The sequence below is a fragment of the Sylvia atricapilla genome, chromosome 3 (genome assembly GCF_009819655.1).
Source record: "Sylvia atricapilla isolate bSylAtr1 chromosome 3, bSylAtr1.pri, whole genome shotgun sequence".
Taxonomy (NCBI): domain Eukaryota; kingdom Metazoa; phylum Chordata; class Aves; order Passeriformes; family Sylviidae; genus Sylvia; species Sylvia atricapilla.
The window spans coordinates 29,954,347-29,975,768 of NC_089142.1; the positions used below are offsets into that span (position 1 = coordinate 29,954,347).

At 36.7% G+C, this 21,422-nt stretch overlaps 1 protein-coding gene across 14 annotated transcripts in view; it reads left to right on the forward strand.

Moving 5' to 3' along the window:
• The window catches only part of RIMS1 (regulating synaptic membrane exocytosis 1), a 301,446-nt gene extending 280,279 nt beyond the window's left edge, over positions 1 to 21,167 (forward strand). For 13 of the 14 annotated variants that reach the window (XM_066315004.1, XM_066315003.1, XM_066314990.1 and 10 more), the window contains 5 exons: positions 12,176 to 12,317; positions 14,519 to 14,631; positions 16,950 to 17,051; positions 17,739 to 17,878; positions 18,268 to 21,167. In XM_066315004.1, coding sequence (XP_066171101.1) covers positions 12,176 to 12,317; positions 14,519 to 14,631; positions 16,950 to 17,051; positions 17,739 to 17,878; positions 18,268 to 18,486 — 716 coding nt within the window. In that variant the 3' untranslated portion in view covers positions 18,487 to 21,167. Of the gene's footprint in view, positions 1 to 3,977; positions 4,130 to 12,175; positions 12,318 to 14,518; positions 14,632 to 16,949; positions 17,052 to 17,738; positions 17,879 to 18,267 lie in introns of those variants that run through there. The other variant, XM_066315002.1, reaches the window with a different exon arrangement.
• The last annotated feature ends 255 nt before the right edge of the window (positions 21,168 to 21,422 follow it).

The following is a 21,422-nucleotide window of genomic DNA, read 5'->3' on the forward strand; positions in this document are numbered from 1 at the left end:
GGCAAGTTTCTTTTACTTTTGTATTTTATGATCTTCATTCAGGAGTTAAAATGTATTGAAGTCCCTGGAAAGATGTAGTACTTGGCTTGAGTAATAGAGCTTAAAGTTACTGTAAAAGGCACGTTTCTGTTAAACCAATACTAAGCCTAGGACCATGAAAATAAGGTTTGTTTATTATATTCTAATTTTGTGCTGTACTCTGGGGAGCAATCTTTTTCCATACTATCCACAAGTAAATTCAGAATTTGAAATCTGTGGTTCAGACTGATTATTGCAGATTTTCATGTTTTTTATTATGATGTGGATTTGAAAATTTCCCTTTCTACAAAGCTGTGCAATTTTCTGCTCTCCTTTCTCATTTTCTTTGGTGCCAATGCTCATGTGCACGTTTTATTTTCCAGTTTATCATTAAATGCTTGTTATTTCTTCATCTATAATAGGTTTGTTAGTGCCCTCTGTATCAATACAGCAGGAAAATTTAATGTCCAATCTTATTTTCTGCTTTTGAATAATATACAGGGAGGAAAATGGCCTGTTAAATAGTTCAGAAGTAGTGAAACTAGCTTTGTATTGTATTTTTTTTGTTGTTGATAGCATACATGGAACAACATTTCTGGATATTGTATTAGTTCAAGACAAGTGTCTTTGATCCTTAAATTTACTAGTACTCATGCACGGTTGCATTAAAATATTTATTTCATATAACTCTCTGTTTTAGTTGTCACAGCAGTTTGAAAGTGTTTTCACTTCTGAAATAACTAGAAGCTTGGGAGGGAATCAGTTTTTTTCTGTAGAGATCAGCTATATCAGCAACATACCTTTTTTTTCCCCCATCTCATTCTGCCTTGTGTTTGAAAGGGCTTTAAAATTTTGTAAACACTCACTGCTGCTTATATTTATTGGCTGTAATTCAGATGCTCTCAAATATTATTTTATAATATATATGGCTAATTCTCCCTTATCCCTATATTTCTCTTGGCTTTTTATCATTTTTGTAACAGATTATTTATATGATAAATCTATTATAAAACAAGCCAGTAGTCACTATTAAAAAAAAAAAACTTGCTTTGTAGTAAAAGTTTAGTGTAATTTACCAGGGAAATCACAGAAAAACTCTTCCTATATTGGTGTGGTTTTTGCCTCCTGTCTGTTGACTATTGTCTCATCTGCTTCACCTTTGAGAAAGGCAAGTGGTTCCTTGCTAAGCAAGGTTTGTAATCAGGAGAGGAGAGCTGGGGAGAATGAGAAATGAGCAGCCATAGGGACCTGCAAAAATAACCTGTAATTGTCTTTGATGACAAAATGCGAGCTGTTACAGAAAATCCTACTATCTCACACTGCTTCCTACCTTGTCCAGGTATCAAAGCAATACTGATGTGACAGGTTTTTTATGCTGCTGTCTGTCTGTGGCACAGCTGAACTTCTGTATCTTGTCAGTAGTGTTTTCCTCTGAGCGTATTTGATAATGAACATAAACCAGCAATATTGGATGCAAACCTTAGGATTTCACAGCAGAGTTATGCTGGAGATCTCATTTGGGAAGTTTTGCTGAATGATCTATCTCTAAACCAGGTCTTTGTGTGCAGTTGTCCACTTTCAATAATATAAACACGAAGGAAACAATTATATTTTAGAGTTATGCAGTGTTTATCTAGCACAGGTCTGCTGCCCAAGGCATAGGTGTTTTTACCCACAGATGGCTGTAACTAAAGCAAACCAGTCTGAGCTCTTTGGAAACGGAAACATTAAGTGACTGTCTCTCTCATTACTTTCCTGTCTTAAATACTACTGTGAATAAAAAGCTGTTTCAAAGGATACATTTTGCAGCAGCACCACTATTAACTGTATTTGAACTCCAATTGATCAAAAGAAAGAGCATCTCCTGACTTTTTAGCCTCTTTTCTGGAAGGTATTACCTGGGCTGACCTCAAAGGTGAGAGGTATGTCTGTATGTCATCACAGCCTAGCTGGCTTGGAATGTAAGTAGTTGCATTTTAAAAGAAATACAAAAGCAAAATAGACATTAGCACAGGTACTTTGGCTTAAAAAGAGCATGTTTATAGTTTACTGTAGCTGAAACTTCAGTGCGATCACTGATGGTGGTACAAGGGACAGCAGTGCAAACAAGGTTGCAAAAACAACATGCAAAGTTTTATCTAATTTGTAGAAAGTTTAAATAAAAGTTTGTTTGAGGTGTGGTACTTTGGAGGCTACCAAGAAAAATTTACCTTGTAGAGAGTTTGAGATTAATATTTCAGGATTCAGTAGTGGAAGAACAAGCCAAGTTTTTTGTCAGCTTTTGTGTTACACATCCAGAAGAGTAAGTCAAACAGTTTAAATCCTGGAAAGGGGATTTGACTTTTACAAATAAGAAATATTTGGATTGATTTTTATTGGGACTAGGAGGAGGAGCATAAAGAAGGAACGGCTGTGACCCAGAGAGCTTTCTGAAAGGCTGTTGAGCCATGGAACTTTCCCTCTGTGTGTTTTTTTATTTCAACTTTAAACCTCTGTTGAGTTTCCCTAAGCAAGAACCTGTGTGGGAGGGAACTTGACACAAGTGCAGTGCTTTGTGTAAAACTGCTTAAGGTGACAGGCAGGTCCTGGATCTTTTGCCAGGTGCAAGCTGAAGACAGGTCTCGGGAGACTGATATGCACACATTAGCAGCTCTCAGCATCAGCATTTCATTCCTACCATGGTATTGTACTGAGATAAATATTTCCATTTAATCATATTTTGATTTTTTAATTTTACACACATCATGAGAGAATTACATACCATACAGCTAAGTATTTTTCAAAAAGGCAATGTTACCTTCTAAGCATAATTTCTAAAATCATCAAGAAGATAAAGATTACTGTAATTATTGCACTAAATAGGAAATCCGTGCCTAAGCAATGAAAATACATGGACATTTCTGCATAGGAGTGACATGAAATATACTGCATCACTACTGGGGAGGATTTTGAGTTTGTCACTTCTACAGTACTTTCAGTCTTAAATCCTGTTATGTGTTTATTAGCTGAAATGAGCAGTTTAATTTGTGGCATTTTTCTCCTTAATTATTTTATGATACTTTCAATAACCAGAGCTTTACCATAACTTGAAGATCTACAGAACTGTTTTGCGCATGTTTTAATTTTTTTCTCATTATAATTCTGTTTGAAATAGTTCTCTTCTTTTGGCTTGACCAATGCTGAGTAATTTCCTTTCCCCTTGCTGTCTCTAATCACTCTGAGGAGGTACATTGTTCTCTACATTTTTGAATGCCAGTCGATAAAGGTCTGTTAAATTAATTGATTCTTAACCCATTGCAAAATGAAAGTATAATACATTTTCAGAATAGAGTATTAGAGAAACAGAACAATTTGACATGAAAAAAAAAAAATTGTAGTCTCTTTCCTCAAAAGGAATCTTAAAGATAAAAGGAGAAATTTAAAAAAATGAAGTTCTGTCCTAAGAATGCACATGGGCATTTCAGAGGCAATGGAACTTTTTTCACTCTGCTGTGCTCAAGTCCTTTTAAGACAATAACATAATTTAGACTTTTCTGATGCATAACTGTAACTTAGTATTTAGTGCTAATTTGATGTTTTCTCAGGTTTGCAGTGTTTCAGGTGCAAACACTGGTTTCATACCAAAATTCATGCAAAATCAGTCAAAATCACCAGGACAGAGATAGATTATTCTGGATTTATCTGAATGTTCATCAAATTTTGATCAGCAGCATTAAAAAAACGCATTGACCGAGGTTGCTAAGAATGTTTTGTGCTCTTGTCTGCTTGCACATAACTGGAAAATGCACTGCTGACTGAATTTTTTAACCTTTCAGCAATATATTACAAAGTGCTAGCTGGCAGGTAGTTCAGTACTCTTTTCACTGCAAGGCCCTGTAATGTAATCACAGTTGTAAAAGGAACTTGTGAGTGAAGCAACTTGATCATTCCTCGCAGTGCTGCGGTGCCAAGTGGTTACAGGATAACGAGGGAGAGGCAACGCCAGGATCCCAAAGATTTATTTTACCCAGAAACTGCACAAGTTATTTAAACAAAGGTGAAGCTGCTTTAGATGCTGGCTGCTTGCTAAGGATTATATCATAGGCAGTGTTTAATTTTGCTTTAACCAAAGGTAAGCCTGTATTTTCTGTGTTTTACCGTGATGAGACTGTTCATGAGTCTTGCTTTAGCAATGCATGGTAGTCTGAAGTTACAACTTTGCAATGCTACAGTCACTAAAGAAAAAACAGAGTCACTGTGATACTATGTTGATCTGATATATAGAAATTATCTCTTAAAGGCAGGTTATTAACATTTTTAAAGGCAAATGTGATATTCACCTAGAAGTTGCTGGTAGTGGTTAAATAAAACTTAGAGGGCTTGAAAGTTGCAGTCAGAGCAAATCAAACTACTGAAAAGGTAAAGCATTTTCAGATCATTTCACTGGTCGGTAATTGAAATGAAAAGGAAGGGACTGTTTCTGAAGCTGGAATGTCTCCTGATTAGTATGCTGTGAAATTATATTAGGATTGAGCTATTATTCAGAAGCTTTTCAACTGTACAAAAAGGCATGTAACATCTTTTTACTGGAGGATACTTTAGCACTAGTGATTTTGACGGTGTTTCAATTCAGGCTGCCATCATGTACAGCACATAGTTCTCAGGAAACTTTTTGAAGATGCACAGTAGCAGTGAATGTCTTTATTAGTGATGCCTTATAAATTGCTGTATTGGTGGTATCATCTTGTAAAATATTGTCTTTTATTAATCAAACTGTCATGTTATATTTTTAATAATAAATACTGAACTATTCATAATTGTGAAGAGTTACTTAAAAGATCTCAAACTTACTACAATTGTAATGGCTGCCTAAAACCACAAAAGACATCAAGTTACTTAAATATGTCTAAGTTCCTAATGAAATGAAATGTTGGTGTAGTTTATCTGAAAAATGTCCTTTTTTTTTTTTTTTTTTTTTTTTTTTTCTGCATTGCATTTCATTTTTCCCTGGTGTATTAACTGCAAACTGTAGCCAGCACCCTTGCCTTGGACTAATGTTATCTCTATACCATATGTAAGTTCTCTGAGAGGGCTTGGCTGGTTATAAATAATGTAATATAGGGCTGTGTTTTAATGTAAAAATGTTATTGTTGAAGTGCTTGCAGCTCTTCTGAGTTTCTTATTTCACTCTATCTCGCATTCTCCTCCCATTCAACAAAGAAGCTGTGAGTATATGAGAAAGTGAGTGCTTGATAGTTTATAAACTGTTTATACAGTAAATAATTTGTTGGAAACATGGGTTTGTTTTACTAATTGAATTTCATTGAAATAAGCTTTAGGAGTTGAAGAACATGGCATGTGTAGCTATTATCAGCTTCACTGACATATTCTGGTTTTTTGTAGCTCTTTACATATGTGTGAAGAAGATAATTAAGATGCTTTCATTTCTGTATGTTTATAAAGTGTGTGCTTAGCACAATCCCAGAACTAGAAACTCATTGCTATAGATCATCTTTGATTGCCTCATTTTGGCTGAGAGACAGTGGCTTTTTTCTCTTCATTGCAAGTATGTGAACAAAACAATCTTTATAAAGTAATTTCAGAAGTCATAACTGATCTTTTTCTGACCAGACATCCTTGCTTTGCCTTAAGATACATGTGTTCTGGTTAAACACAGGTTTTCTTCCCTGACATGAAAAAATCGTAAGTATCAGGATAGACATATAAATCACATGCTTGTTTCTACTTTCCCTCTTTTTTTTTTTTTTTTTTTTTTTCAGTAAATATGTCTTAGACATCTAAAGGAGATACAATGTGTAAAAGCAGTTGCTGAAGGTTTTGAGACCACTGTCAGGTAGTAAAAAATGGTCTGATTCCACTTCTTGTTTGCTTTTGTTTTGAGCATGGACCTATTCCTGTCATTTGCTCTCAAAGTGCTACTTCAGTTTCAGGCAAGTCACTAGGAGCTCTTGGATAAGTTATTTTGCAATCTAAAACTGTTAAGAGTCTGAGTCTGCAAGTTTGATTTTCAGTGAAAAATAGAGTCAAAAGGTGAGATTTTGCTGTACACTGTTTAAAATGCCATCAAAGCATTGCTACAACCCTTGACAGCAATTCAGTGAAGTCTCTTTTAGTTAGGACTGGTGCTTTTTGTTCCTTTGTTCTACATATGTCAGAAAAATATATTGTGTATATTAAGGGACTAATTGCATTATCTTTTATGTATTATCTGAAAGTATTTACTGGGAGTGAAAGGTGTTTGCCAGATGAGTTTGTGACTTTATAAATACAGTTTTGAGATGCAGTTTATTCCAAACTTCAGATAAAATTTCTTCTCAATGAATTGTCCCACCTGAAAAGGTGAATATTCTTTCTAGAAGGTTTTGTAATTTATATTAGTATCAATTTAGTTTGTAGATTTGTTTTAATAAATAAAAATGGGAAGAAGTACATGATGGTTTGTATTTGGATTTTAAACCTCAGGATCTAACACTGCAGAATATCAACAACATTTTCCTTTCTTTGAATATATTGCATGATATTTGGAAGAAACACTTAAAAGACAATTACTGCAATAATTTCAATATTTCATCTCTGGTTAGAAAGAGCAGTATATTTAGGAGAGTATTGCACAATACACAGAATGGAAAATACAGGGGAATATTGCATGATATGAAATCTAGAAACTTGAATTGTTGAAATTTGTATTTAAATGTCACATTTTTTACTATTTATCTTCTGTCCATATAGTCACTATGCAATTTCAGTCTTAGTGATCAGTCTACTGCTGAGTTCATCTGAGAGATGTACACATATTAAAAAAAATTCTCTTTGAGCTATTTATTTTTTTCTCTCTCTCTGTTTTAAGACTATAAGCCAAGGGGCACTTTGTCAATTCATGTGTAAATAAATTTGGTTGTTGTTTAAAAGCACTACATGTAAAGTGAGGGGGATGCTGCAGAACTTGTAACCCAGCAGGTCTCCAAGCAACTAAATTTGAAGTTGTAAAAATCACTAGCACATCAGAAAGGACCAGAAGGAAATGTGCCCCTTGGCTTTTTTTCTTAATAGATCTTTTAATTGAGGTTGACCCTCACTATTCCAGTTGGCATAATCTCGTTGGTGTCTCACACAGTCAGTGCACAAACAAACCATATGGTCACAGTCCTGCCAGGTTTTGGTCACAGCTTTGGCTTGGAGCTGTAGTCCTTTTAGGCTTTCTTTGGATGCCAAGAGCATACTTGGTACTGCAAATTAATTGCCCTTGAGCCATGCAATGACACTTCTTATGCTCCCTTTCATTAGTGGATTTAGCAGTGAGGAATGCTTTGTTCTCTGGTGTGTTCTTTTGAACCAGTCATGAATTTTCACATACTCAGGTGCTGCATGTGTGTAAATTTGCTTCTTTTTTTGGGTGCTAACTAACTAGTTGCCCTCAAGTATGATTCTGGGCAATGCTCACTTAAGGCACCTCTCCCCATAGGCAGCACATAGAGGGTCACGTCAGGATTGTCTTCTGCTCTGCAGTGGTCTCTAATACTGTCCTACTGATGAAGCTGCCAAGCTCTTTTCCTTGCACATTCTTATATGTTCCCTAGCCTTGACACGTGGCATGTAATATGCACCTTGGCACCTTAGATGAAAGCTTTGCTCCAGCAGCCCCTCTTGTCATTTCAGACTTCCTGAACTGAAACAAGAGCAAAATGTAGTAACTGCCTCCAGGCACCACAAGGAGCACAGATGAAAAGCCAGGCCAGTGGTGATGCCATGTGCAGTCATGTCTTTGCTAAGTGGTGGGGGGGCTGGGAGGGGGGAAATGTCTGGCATTGTCCTCTCTGAATTGGATGCCTTTAGAATGAAAAGCTAGTTTTAAGGTATCTGTAGTAGGCCATCTTAAATCTCTAGATAATGTCATTGACTCTCTCATTGTAATTCTGTTGCCAATAGCTCCTGACTCCTAGACTTGAGAGTGATTAGGAAGTACAGAAATTTGGAACACATCAATTACTTTGATATTTTGTGCAGATATAAGTTATAGCATACTTGGTTTTTGCTGAGCTTGGTTACCCAGGTCTTGATATTTTCAAGCTTACTTTAATCTGGGAAAACCAAAATCAGGGACCAGTTTCTTGTCAGACCAAATAGGAATCACTGTAGGCTATACTTATAATAAGTAAACGGAAATAGCACATTGCACACACTCATCAGCATGTTATAGCAGGTCTGCTACAACAAGCCTGTTGATTAATTGCAAAATGCTTACAAGCTGTGTATATTTTGTAGCTGCAGGTGGCTGCTTTATGATGCTTTGGCATCAGTTATTAAATATGCAAAAATGTTCATCACAGTTGTTTTTTCTCTAGCCTTCTACCTGTTAAGCCATGTAATTATGCACATCAGTCTGCATTCCTGCATGCAGAAATCCTTACACAATTGATGCAGCAGAGAAGCTCACAGAAGCTCACAGAATTTGGAGTAAATTTTACATCTAAATGATATTCAACATAGAGACATCCTCAGTATCAATAGTGTAATTTACACAGTGCGGGCAAATAACTGTAATGTACTATAAAATTTAATTGTACATATCAAACTAATAAAAAATTGTACTAGGATAAAGCATTCTCCAATAGACACCCAGACAAGAGCAGAAAATCTTCTCATTATGTCATAGCATAGATATTGAACTTGAGTATTTAGGAATCTGTATTATTCATGTAAAGACAGCATTCCAAAGATATATGCCAAACTGTTAGACTAAAAGTAATACAAGATTAAAGTTTTCTAAAAGAAATATTATTAATAGCAAGGAAAACACTGTTAGTTGTTTGGAACCCTTATTTCATTGTGCAGTCAAGGCAGGACTGGAATTGTACCCCAGAGGGAGTTCATTTTAGCAAGGCACCTTTAGAAATAAAAGCAGTTCCAACTCATCATCATGCTAAGCACCTCCCTCCCTCACAGAACTAGGTTTTGCTGAGAAGTTTACAGGAGCAGATAAACCCTCTCTTTTTGTGTTAAAATTGGAAAAATAATGTATTATATAATGTAAGGAATAAGATGCATAAGTGACCAAGGTTAAAACTTCCAAAACCTGTGCAACAAGTATTTTGATTCTTATCCATGGGTAAAAGCAATTTTCTCTATGCCATAAAATGCTTGCTGTGTTTCATCATTCTGTTGGGTTACTGTTATATTTCTGATTGTACTTCAAAATAGTAAGACAAAGGTTATAAAAATAAATAAATTGGAGTACTCTAGTTTTCCGGGGAAACGTTGGGGGTATTAATAGCAGTTATAAGGGGAGGTAAAAGGATGCTTTTGATTCTTCAACCTGAAAAGAAAAAATGCTGATAAGACAAGAGGAAGTAGAATCTGGCACTGTGAGACAGAGAGCAGTGACTTGAAAAGTACTTGGAAAAAGACAATCTGGTACTTGCAGCTCAGTGAGACAAGGTTTTAGCCTTGCTTGTGGCCATGCACAAGGATTCCTACTTCATGGTTTGTGCTCTTCAAATCTGTGGAGCAAAGAAGTGTGTTGAAACAGCAATACTAATGTTATCCACGAAAATGTAACATTACTCTTTAAAAAAAATCCACCTGCTAATTTCAATCTCTGCTGTGGCTCAAAGCTAAAATATTAATTTTTGTCATTTAATCAATGGATATTTTTTACAGTGATTATTTCTATGACTATATTCATTATCTGTCCCAACAACTTGGCTTTCATTGCTAAATTTCAGCACCCACCATGTTGTCCAGGTGATGGAAAACAACGTATCTTTAACAATTTGTGCCAAGAGCACGATGGTCTTGTAGCTATCTCTAGAGTCTCTTCATTCACTTTTCCTGAGCCCAGAATACTCACAAGAAACCCTATTCAGCTAAACATATTTCAGGCTGTAGCCTATTATATCCTCCAGGTCATGCTGCCTGATCTGGCTGGCTCTGGAAATGCAGGCAGGGGGTAAACCACATAATCTCACATGCTTTGTAGGAGCAGATGGAGACAGACACTTTCAGACAGGTCCTGGTGAGAGAGAGAGAGAAAGAGAGTGAGATTGAGAAAAAAATATGGATGGAAAATGCATACCTACAGAAAATGTGAAAATCCTGCTTTGGAGTACAAGTCTGTATGTGGCTTATACTTCTTGGGTGCTTTTTGAGTTGCTTTTGAGGCTATCAGCATTGATATGCTGAACACACCCTCAGTTTTTAAAGAGAATGTTCAGGACCAAAGATAGTGTTTGAGTTTCTACATAGAGAGTCACAGAAGCTCCAGGAAATCCCTTCCACAGCCACCTGCACTGTATAAGAGTGGAGCCTGCCCTGCCTGGTGTACCATGCCTACCCTCCTCTACCTCACACTTAGCAGCACTGGATAATGTATTTTCAGCTGAGCGAGGACTGGCAATGTGGATGAGCTGTAGTGGCCCACAGGAAAATCTCAGAGCTGTTGGCCTCAGAAGGGAGGAAAGGATCTGTGGAAGTAGCTGATCTCTTCCACTCAGATGCATTTGGGTCCAAAAAGCTTAAGAGGGAAACCTCTGCACCTTTCACTCCTCTAAGCCAAATATACTAATTCTTGCACTTAGGCCATGTTTTCTGTTTCCCTGAGAGCTTCAAACAGGTTACTCTGATAGCTGTATGGTATGGTTTCTCCTTGCCCTCCACCAGCTCTGCAGACCCAAAAAGCAAAGACCAGGTGATCTCCACAGCATGTTTAAATACTCTGAGGAATAGGCAGACTGTGTGCAGGCTACAAAAGTCTTAAGCTTTATTGTGTGTGTATCGTATCTGTCAAGATCCCTCAGTTTCAAACATCAAAAATGTGCCTGTGAAACAGGAAGGTGAAAAGTTTTTCAGAGCAATTCAGTCTCCACAGCAGATGGAGATAGAAGAAATAGTTGCTTTTTCAGCTATTTTCTTGAGCAGACCATGAAAAAGATGCATGCAGACTTTCCAGAGGTGAATAAAGGAGCATTGAAATGAAGGGGTAAATGCAGAAGAATGTTTTAGCATTACTTATGTGAAACTTTGTCAAATCTATTATTTTCTGAGAGAAAGTGATGTTACCCATTGAACTGTGGGTACCTATTTGAGCTAAATGAAAAAGACCAGAACGCTGAGTTTGAAGACAACACATGTTACTACATCACATGGAGGCCTTGCTGGAAGAAATTTAAAGATCATTGAGAACAACTGTCATCATCTAGAAGTGTAATTTCTGCCGTGTGACAGCAGAATTCACTCTAGATCAGCCATAACGTGAGAACCTGTAAAGGACTGGAAGCTCTTCTTGCCCAGGGGAAACATGAAAACATTCAGGTGAAAATCATATTGCATTTCAAAGGACATGGGATAGAGGCTTTACCAAATGGATGAAGCCTTTAAACAATTTAAAAATATTTACATTGCTTTCTAATCTTACAGGTTTTTTTTCTAATCTTACAATTACAGTTGCAAGCCTAGAGACTCTGACTGCCCAGAGAGGTTGTGGAGTCTCTCACTGGAGATATTCAAGAACTGTCCAAACACAATCCTGTGTGAGGCTGTAGGAGGTGGGGAGGTTGGACCAGGTGCTCCACTGTGATCCTATCCAGCTTACCTATTCTGTGGTTTCCCAAACAAATCCCCCAAGAGTTATTTCTGTTTCCAAACTGCTGAGATCATATGTTCTGTGAAGTTCACTGTTTACTTTGAAGACATTTTGTGGTGAGAAGTAAGATTTTGCAAAGTCAAAAGACATTATTTGTATTTTTGATACTAAGTATCTTAGTATTTAACATTTTTCTGTGGAATGCAATTTTATTTTCTGTGAGAATTGTATCTTCCTTTGCAGTCACTCAACCTAGCAAGGTGGCTAGAGGCGCATTACCAAGTATGTGGTTAGTAGATGGTATCACAACCTGTCTACATTCTAGCTGTGTAAAGGCTATTAACAAGACATCTAATTTCCAACAGTTTGCCCTAATGAAGATTTTCAGGTTGCGGCCTTTTAAAGAGAAGTCATTTCTAGTTTGAAACTGAGGAAGAGAAATTGCTTCTTCAATCAGAATAGTTTTTTTATGTTAGTAAATAGTAATGACCAAATCCGATCATTGTTCTTGGGTGGAAATTACAAGGGAAGCCTTTGCTGTAAGTATTCTAACTGTTGCTTCTTTTTCTCTGCTTTCAGAGGCGGGCAGCAAGAAGCTAAAGAGCACGATACAGAGAAGCACAGAAACAGGAATGGCAGCAGAGATGAGAAGTCGTATGGTTCGACAGCCAAGCCGAGAATCCACTGATGGCAGCATCAATAGTTATAGCTCCGAGGGCAAGTAAGTGGCAATAAAAATATCAGTAATGTAGGAGAAGCTTCTAATGAAGTAGAAGTTTCTTTCCCATTACTTGGAATGTCCAAAACTCTAGCTGAAGGAGATAGCTCTGTGTAAAGATTCTTCCTCTTGAAACATTTGAAAAACTGAACAATTTTAGGTACATAACACAAATTTCTTGGAAACTGAAATTGAGACAGTACTTCTTAAGAATTCTTATTTTCCCTGTCAACCAGTGAGGCATTTTGTTCATCAAAAGACAACTAAATTAAGACTGCATTATTAAAAACAAAACACAGCGATACTTTTTCTTTGGGATATGTTTGGATTACCTCAGAGTTGAACTTCAGATTTTGTGTGTGAACCCCTGTGATATGAAACTCTGTTCAGTAATACTATATACAAAGAAAGTTTAATTTGGAGTTGATCCAAGTCTCTTATTAAGAGCTGTAAACCCAGAACCCAGCTGCCCCCTCAAGCCAATGAAACAAGCAAAAACTTCTCATAGCAGAGGCAAGAGTGAAAGGACAGTGCCACTGGGGAGAGAAGCAGATCATATCTTGGTGTTGAACTGGACACCTTAAGATTCTTTTCCTTGCCATCCAAAGAAACTATATTTAAAAAGAAAAAAAAAAAAAGAGAGAGAGAGAATTTAAATTTCTTTGAAAAGACTTATATTTTAGAAAATAAAGAGTTTTCTAAAGAAAAATGCTGTGCCAAGGTGCCAAGGGAATGAAGGGAATGGCATGAAGCTGAGTCAGGAGAGATTTAGGCTAGGTGCTAGAAAAAGGTTTTCCCCTTTTTAAAAAAAAAAAAAAAATGTTTTGAGAGAGTGGTCACAGCATCAAAGCAGACAGAGTTCAAGAAGTATTTGGATAATGCTGCCAGGCACTCACTGAGATTTTTAGGGCTGTCCTGTGCAGGGCCAGGAGTCAGACTTTGATGATCCTTGTGTGTCCCTTCCATCTCAGGATATTCTATGATTCTATGATATTTTCTGACCAGCTTCTGTCACAGAGAGTCAATAAGTTTTATGCAGGCATAGAAAGAACAGTTAGTCTTCAAAAGAGGAATGGACTTTTTCTATGCAACTACTGGTTTTGCAAAGAACTGTGAACTGAATGGCTGAAGCACACAAACCTGATGTGCAGAAATCAAAGCTTTTAACATCAGATGCTTTTTTTATTTTTATTTTTGCAATCTAATAGGAATTTCCTTTGAGGAAGAAGAAGATACAGGGTGGTGGCTGGCCTGCTGGGGAATATGTTGTCTAGACTTGGTTCAGAGTCTGTTCTTTTATTTCTCATAATTGTTATAAGGAAGTCAAAGCTGAGTGATCATTCCACCATGGATCATTCCTTCTCTCTCTCTTTGTGTTTTTCTTTTGTTATTATTTGGAGACTGTCTATCTATTAAAAAAAAAAAAATAAAAGGTGGACACTATGGAATATAAGAAAGCAGCTTGGCAAAGTACACATTATAGCATCATAGAATAGTTTGAGTTGGAAGGGACCTGTAAAGGTCATTTAGTCTAACCCCCTGCCGTGGGCAGGGCCATCTTCAGCTAGACCAGGTTGCTCAAAGTCTTGTCTAACCTGGCCTTGAATGTGTTGATGTGTTGATGTGTTACAGTTCAGTTTGTATTGTGAGAGAGGGGTGGGTAGGAACTGTAGATCCAGATTCGTCTGCCAGAATATTTTGGCTAGGGAGTGGTATTAGTTTTTGCTCTAATCACCACTACTGCTACTACCTGCCAGTGTACTGCTTCATTAAACAGTTACAGCAATCAGATTAATTTAGTGCATACATCTGTTTTCCCTGTTCTAACTGATACAAATAGATGGGTTTGGATCTATGTAAATCACATGCTCACTACTGAAGAATAGGCTATTAAATTTCATGAAGCTTTTTTTGTTTTCTCATACAAGGTCATTCTTAGTCTATTTACCTATCAGACTTTTCACTGCTCCTGGAGACCTCCTTAGCAACACATATTTCATGGACTACTTCAAGCTGATGTGCAGAATTTTTCTACACTGCTTTGGGGTTCATGGGAGACACATCATTCCTGACGCTGCAGAATGATTTGTGGTTGTGCATCCTGAACTGCTTGCTTTGTATCAGTAGTACTTTTGAGGTAAATACAGTAGGATGACAGAAATTAATCCTGTTCTTATACTTAACCAGCTTCTATTTTGTTTCAGCTTAATATTTCCTGGAGTACGGCTGGGCGCTGACAGTCAGTTCAGTGATTTCCTCGATGGACTGGGACCTGCACAGTTAGTAGGCCGACAAACACTAGCAACCCCTGCCATGGGTAAGAATGATATGTTCTCCTCTGTTAAATGAATAATAAGACAATTATCTAATGCACACACTGCCAGACTACAGCACCAGAAGGACTTTTATCAAGTATCTTCCTTCACTGTCAACATGAAGGTCCTATCTGCAGTCACTGGTGTTCCTACCATGGCAGCATCCAAAGTGGGCTGAGAAACAGTATTTGCTCTATTTGAGATACTGGCTAATCTTATTTGCAGTTTGAAGATAGGGGTTTTACTTCCCACATGAAATTATTGTGGCTTCTCCAGTCATAGCTCGCTGCAAAATCTCAACTGTTCAGAGTTCGTATTTACCTGACACAGATTATATTGAATGTGACAGAGGGTTTCTGGCCAAACTGCACTGTTCCAAACTTAGTTCATCTAACTCCAGAAAATGAAACTTCTGGAAACATTTGCAATCAGTCACCAAATAAAGTGATGTCATGAGAGACACAAAGTCCTTTTCAACAGCTGTTGGGGGCTGTGATCTTCTCTATTTTGTAGATCAGTCTATAATTTCCTTTAGCAGCATTAGCTGAAGCTTGTTTATGAACAAGTTATGAGTTGTATAAGAAGTGCAAGAGTTGAGAAATGTTTATCTTTGGAAAGATTTGAGTTGGGGTTTTGGGGGTTTTTTTTTGCTTATATATGGACAGTTCTTAGACATGCTTTAGGATGCTAAATGAGGAGTCCTTGATCCACTACTGTAATAATACTTCTCCTGCTGGAAATTATAAATGGCTAATGCTTCAATACAACTGTATTGAGAAAACTAGCTTTAGGAAGAGCTACTGAGACACATCTGAAAAAGGACAGAGGAACAGAAAAAAAATTGCAAAAGACAGTGTTCCCTTCCCAGCTCATAAGCAGAAGGAAAACTATTTTGAGAATGCTCTGAGGACCCTCTAAAGCAAAACTTGCTGTATGAATCCAAATGACTGCTACTAAAGCATTCATAAACATCAAACGTATTAAATTAACATTTTTATTATTATTTTGGAAGAAAATGTATTATTGAGATTATTTGTCCAATTAATACCTAAATGGCTCTATTGGTATGCATATAAGGGTCTATATTTCTTGTTTCTTTATTTTAATCTTGTTTTGTGACTAAAGATTTTTCTGCAGATAACTTGAGTAAAATGTTTGACTTTTTTCAGAACTTTATCTACTATAGGCTCAAGTTTTTGCCCCTAAAAGGCACTGCAGTGTTTTTTTTAACAATTGTTAGAAGACCTGCTCTATGGTATCCTTTCACTAGTGATGATTTGACAATGTTTGGATTGTTGCTCCCCCTTCTGGTTACCTGTTGCATGTTTTATTTTGGATATGCAATAGAGTTGTGCTCTTAAAAATGCTTGTTGGAATTTTCCCCTGAACTATTTTAAGTGCAAAACACGGCTGTGTTTATTCAAGGTTTAATTGATAAAAAAATCTTTGTTGCTGTTCTGTCATACCTCACATACCAAGGTATAAACACAGCTTTAATATGTTGTTGGAGAAACGTGAAAATCTCATGCCAAATTAATTTTAAAACGTTTCTCTAAATCCAAATCACAAATCCTGTAGTTCAGAATCACTGATTTGTGAATTTGTTTTTTTTTTTTTAGACAAGCAGAGCTTACATATCAAATATATACGTACTCACATGTTTCATGGATGTAGTTCATTTATTTGCTCAAGTGTCAAGTAGCTGCTCATGTCATACTGTGCATTTTTATTCTAAACGGCTATTTTAATCTATTTTAATCTAAGTTAGATTTCTACTCAGCTGATTCCATGATATATGAAAGCACAGAGTTAAAATGTTTTGAGCATCAGCACACAGTTTACTGCTCTTGTATTTTATTGATCTAGATCAGAACAGTGTTTGGTTTCAGAGTATGCAGTTTCCTTTTTCTGCAGAAAATATCATTTGTCAAAACTCAGGCAAGGAAACAAGCTTGACTATTTAGAAATGAAAGCATTTTCTTTTTTTTTACATGTCATGCAATTTTAGTCACACTAAAAATGTATGTGGAATATTGATAAACTGGAAAAATTGTCATCTGTGTGCCTGGTGGAGACATCTGAAGAAAAAATACCTCTTTTTAGCTGGTATGAACTGTATACCAAGAGAGGGCACCATGCTCCCTAAGTATATATTATTTAGTCCTTATTTAAGGATGGAGAAGCTAAAGGGATCATCAGGAGATGCAACAAGCACAGTAATGCAGAAGAATAATATCAAACTGGTCTTTCTCTTTTTCACCCTTATCCCCTGCACTGTACTGCTTCTCTAGAATGTGAGCTTCTTTCTTCTCCCTCTCAGGTGACATCCAGATTGGAATGGTGGATAAAAAAGGACAGTTAGAAGTAGAAGTCATTAGAGCCCGTGGCCTCACACAAAAACCTGGCTCCAAATCTACCCCAGGTATGAAAAAAAAACCTGTACACAAGAATGCTTCAAGAAGGCAACAGCTTATGCTAGTGTTACTTGTCAAGTGTCAATAATTTGCATAATGTATATTGTAATAATACTGTATCATTTTATAAGGACATTTGTTGAAGTTCTAGTTATTTATAGAAACGATTATTAGAGGAGATTTTGAATCAATACGCCAACCACTGCTTATTGTAACACGTGGAACAGTTCTTTTAGATAACATTTAGTGAAAATGGTACTTTGCAATCTCCTTAGGAGCTAGAGATGAGAGAGCAATTCATGTCTGTATCATTGGAGTGGCATAGTTTTAAATATTCCTTTTGCTTTGAACTATCTCTGACCCCTAAGCATTTACAGAGACTCCAGAATAGCTGTCAATGACAGCTAATTCCTGAAAAAGGAAAATGTTTTTAAAATGACAGACATGAAGTATAATTGTTGTTAGTAACATCTTAGATCATTACATTCAAAGTTGATACAAATCAAATTGATTTCTTGTGGGCTGTGTCATCTGTTTTACGAATATAATTGTATTCAGATTATACAATTTTGAAGATAAAATGAAAATAACGTGTGTCAGTTTCTTTCTACTCTGCTTCCTTTTAAGGCATTTATCCTCCATTTCAGATGTGCACTGTAAGTCCAAACATAACATTCTTGATGTTCTGTCTGCAGCTCCATATGTCAAAGTGTATTTACTGGAAAATGGAGCATGTATAGCTAAGAAGAAGACAAGAATTGCAAGGAAGACGCTTGATCCTCTGTACCAACAGACACTGGTTTTTGAGGAAAGTCCACAGGGTAAAGTCCTTCAGGTCAGTTTCTTCTTAATTCCCTTTTAGGCTGTCATTTGGGGAATCACTTGCAGGTTTACTTAAATTTATCCAGTATGTGTAAATCCATTCTAACACACTAAGCACTTAATTTGATAAATACCATTAAACACATCCTTTTGGCTTGTGGTTTCAGACTTGCAAAATGTCTTACTGCATTAAACATTTCTCTACTGTTGACATTGCACCTGTCCTGCCATGAGGTTTTCCCGTTAAAGGGAAGCAGTTGTTCACTCTTGAAAATAACATTATCCTTATGCTAACAGATGTAATAGCAAGAGAGAACATACATAAGTATGGGTTTAAGTATATAACCCTATATAAGCATGCATTTGCGGACAATCATGAACCTTAACTTTATGTTTTTCCAGGTAATAGTTTGGGGAGACTATGGCCGAATGGACCACAAATGCTTCATGGGAGTTGCCCAGATCCTTCTGGAGGAACTGGATCTATCCAGTGTGGTAATAGGCTGGTATAAATTATTTCCACCTTCATCGCTAGTGGATCCAACATTGACTCCCCTGACACGTAGGGCTTCCCAGTCATCTCTGGAAAGTTCAACTGGGCCTCCCTGCATTAGATCATAGTAGCAGGTGCTGTCTATTCAAAACATCACCCAGGATAACGATTGGAACCAGATATTTACATGATCAAGAAACACTGTTGGAGAGAGACAATCACTTCCGTTTTTGCTTGTAGTAATTATCCAAACATATGTCTGTCTGTTGAGAGATGGCTGAAATTGACAGAACAAAGGTATATCACATACAGCTAATCTATTAGCAGCTATCACTGATGCTTATAATGTTAAAAAAATAAAAAAAAAAAAAAAAAAAATTTAAAAAATAAAAAAAAAGGAAAAGAAAAAGGATAAAGAGAGGGACCTTTAGATTCGACCTAAGTCAAAGATGACCCAAACTGGAAGCTCTCACTCTGTTAACAATGTTGTATTTTTCACATTTTGAGAGAGCCCTCAAGCAGTGTTACCTTCCTGGTGTTTCAGCAGTTTTTCTGTACTTGTCACTTCCACTAGTTTTTTGCCACATGATTCTGCTAGTTTTGTAGAAGTCCTCACAATGCTAACAGAGACCCTTCCTTTCTTTTTCTAAACCAAACAAAAAAGGGCTGAAGCATATCTCTGTAAGCATCGTTAAAGTGTTCAACAGCCACAGTTACAATTCCAGCGAGTTCAAATAGTTTCTCAGTTCTGGTACTTACAAGTCTTTCACGTGGGAACCCAGAACAAATGACCAATCTAAGTTATATTCTTAAAAATAAAAATCATCACAGTGCCACTTTTTCTTTGTAAAAAGCAGACATGTTTGCATTATATATATATATAAAATAACTTTTCTGTTTATGATGTTGTGCATGGAAGAATTTTGAAGAATTCTGCAACTACTGCTGGGGACTGGTATAAAGCAGCTTTAGTCTTAATTTTGACATTGAATATGTTACTGGTAATGCAATTTTCCTCCTAGAAATGGAGAGGAAATACTTACGTTTCTGTGTATAAATGTATATTTGACTTCCCAAAATGTTGACCAGGAATGAATTGAGCATATGACACTTTCAGCTGTACCCAGGCTTCTCTGATGTGTGTCGCTTCAGACGCACCTGTCTGCCCTGGATAGAGCATGGTATGAGTTGTTCAGTGTTTCACTGGAAATTCCAGTTGAAATATTCTGCACTTACTAATGTTTTTATCAAATTTCAGTTTACATTTCTTTGAGATTGATGCAAGCACAAGGCTTGATTTTTTAACGCAAGATATCTTACTTTTTGGAGAAAAAAAATCAAATTTCAATTTGCTTTTTATTCATTTGAGTTCTTCTTGGCCTTGAAATCCCTTGTGATATTCTGTAAATGTGCGAAGAACTGCAGATTCCTGCAGGTGCATTGATATGTTTCCCCTCCTTTTACAGGCCATTCAATTTTGTGATCACACAAATAGAGCAGCATGACTTGGAACTGTTCAAAGCTGCATGCACGTTTTGTAAAAAGAGATGAAAAAGGTTATTTAATAATGTATGTTAGTTCCACATAGGCCAGCTTGTATGTTGCATGTACTTGTACAGTTTGCTCGTAATTACTATACTGAAGTAACCAAGAAATCTAAGCCATCCATTTTTCTTATAGACATTTTGCAGGTTTTAGCCAGGCTAGGTCTGTGGGTCTGGTGCTAAATGTCTATAGATGGACTTTATTTTTTACCCTATGGAAAACGTGATGTAGTACGGACCAAATTCCTTCTAATAACTATTTTGGTGTGGATTCCTACTGTGGGGCTGTAACACATGTAGAAACTGTGTACACACTAGGTTTTAATTCATAGACATACTGCCTGCACCAAGTGAACTATTTATTATTACTCAACACATGGGAATTATTCTGCCCATCTTTCCATAGGGCACAGATTGGTTACTGCTCGACCTGCTGAGCAGGAAGAACTCAAGCATTGGTGCACTACTACTAGATCCTGTTCTGTCTTAGTGGCCAAAAATTAACTAGCTATAATTCGATAGTATCTTTCTATTTTGACCACTTGTCTTAACACTCCCCTGTGCTTTTAAATGAACTTCCAACTCATGTTATGTAAACATGTTTAATAAAATTTCCTTTTCATGTCCAGTGTAGTAGTTGTGCTCTCTGTATGTCCTGAGGTTCATCTGTGATTCTGCTTGCTGCAGGACTGTGTGATATGTGTTAAGGAACAGTAAAATGAGTAATTTCTATGGTTCTTTTGATTGCTGTAATAGTGTATGTTGAAATCTGGGGCCAAAAACTGAGGCCTGGTGAAAGTCATGTTTGGTTGGCTTCTTTTTCCCTGAGGAGCCAAATTGTGCTCTCATTTGTTGAAGCAAGCAAATTGAAGTTTAAAAAAACAAAAATTAGCCAAATTATTATCTGTTGAAATCAAATCAGTTTCTTGGAGAGGAATGATGCTGTGGCTGCCTGTAGTAGGGCAGCAGGGTAATACGAGTCAGGCACCAGAGCTTCACTTGATGTCTGCTGAGCCTTTAAGATACTAAAACAACTACTGACCTTTGGCACTTTTTAAACCCATGAACATGCCCTTGTGTTGTGATGCTGTTATCAACTATACTTTACAGAAATTTACCTGAGAGCAGAATTTGGCACTAAAATTTTGCTAGAGAAGCAAAGATGATGTACTTCTTTCTTTTTTTTTTTTTTTTTTTTTAGTTTTCCATGTCCCACAGATATCTGATCACAATTTAAAAATAACATAAAGACAGTATTGCCTCACTCTGAACACTTTTGTTTATTACTTTATTTAACTGAAAACATGGTTAAGATACTGAAAAAATGACTAATTAAACATGGGAAATCCCTGAACAAAAGGCATGTTATTCTGTGTGGTGGGAGTGATCTGTTTAAATACAGAATTTTTCATGCTGTTGCAAAAAGCCCTCAACTTTATTAATCTCATTACTCTGAACATTGTGTCCAATACTAGGATATCTTTTCCTCTCTGATCCTGAGAAATAAACGAAGGCCAGTA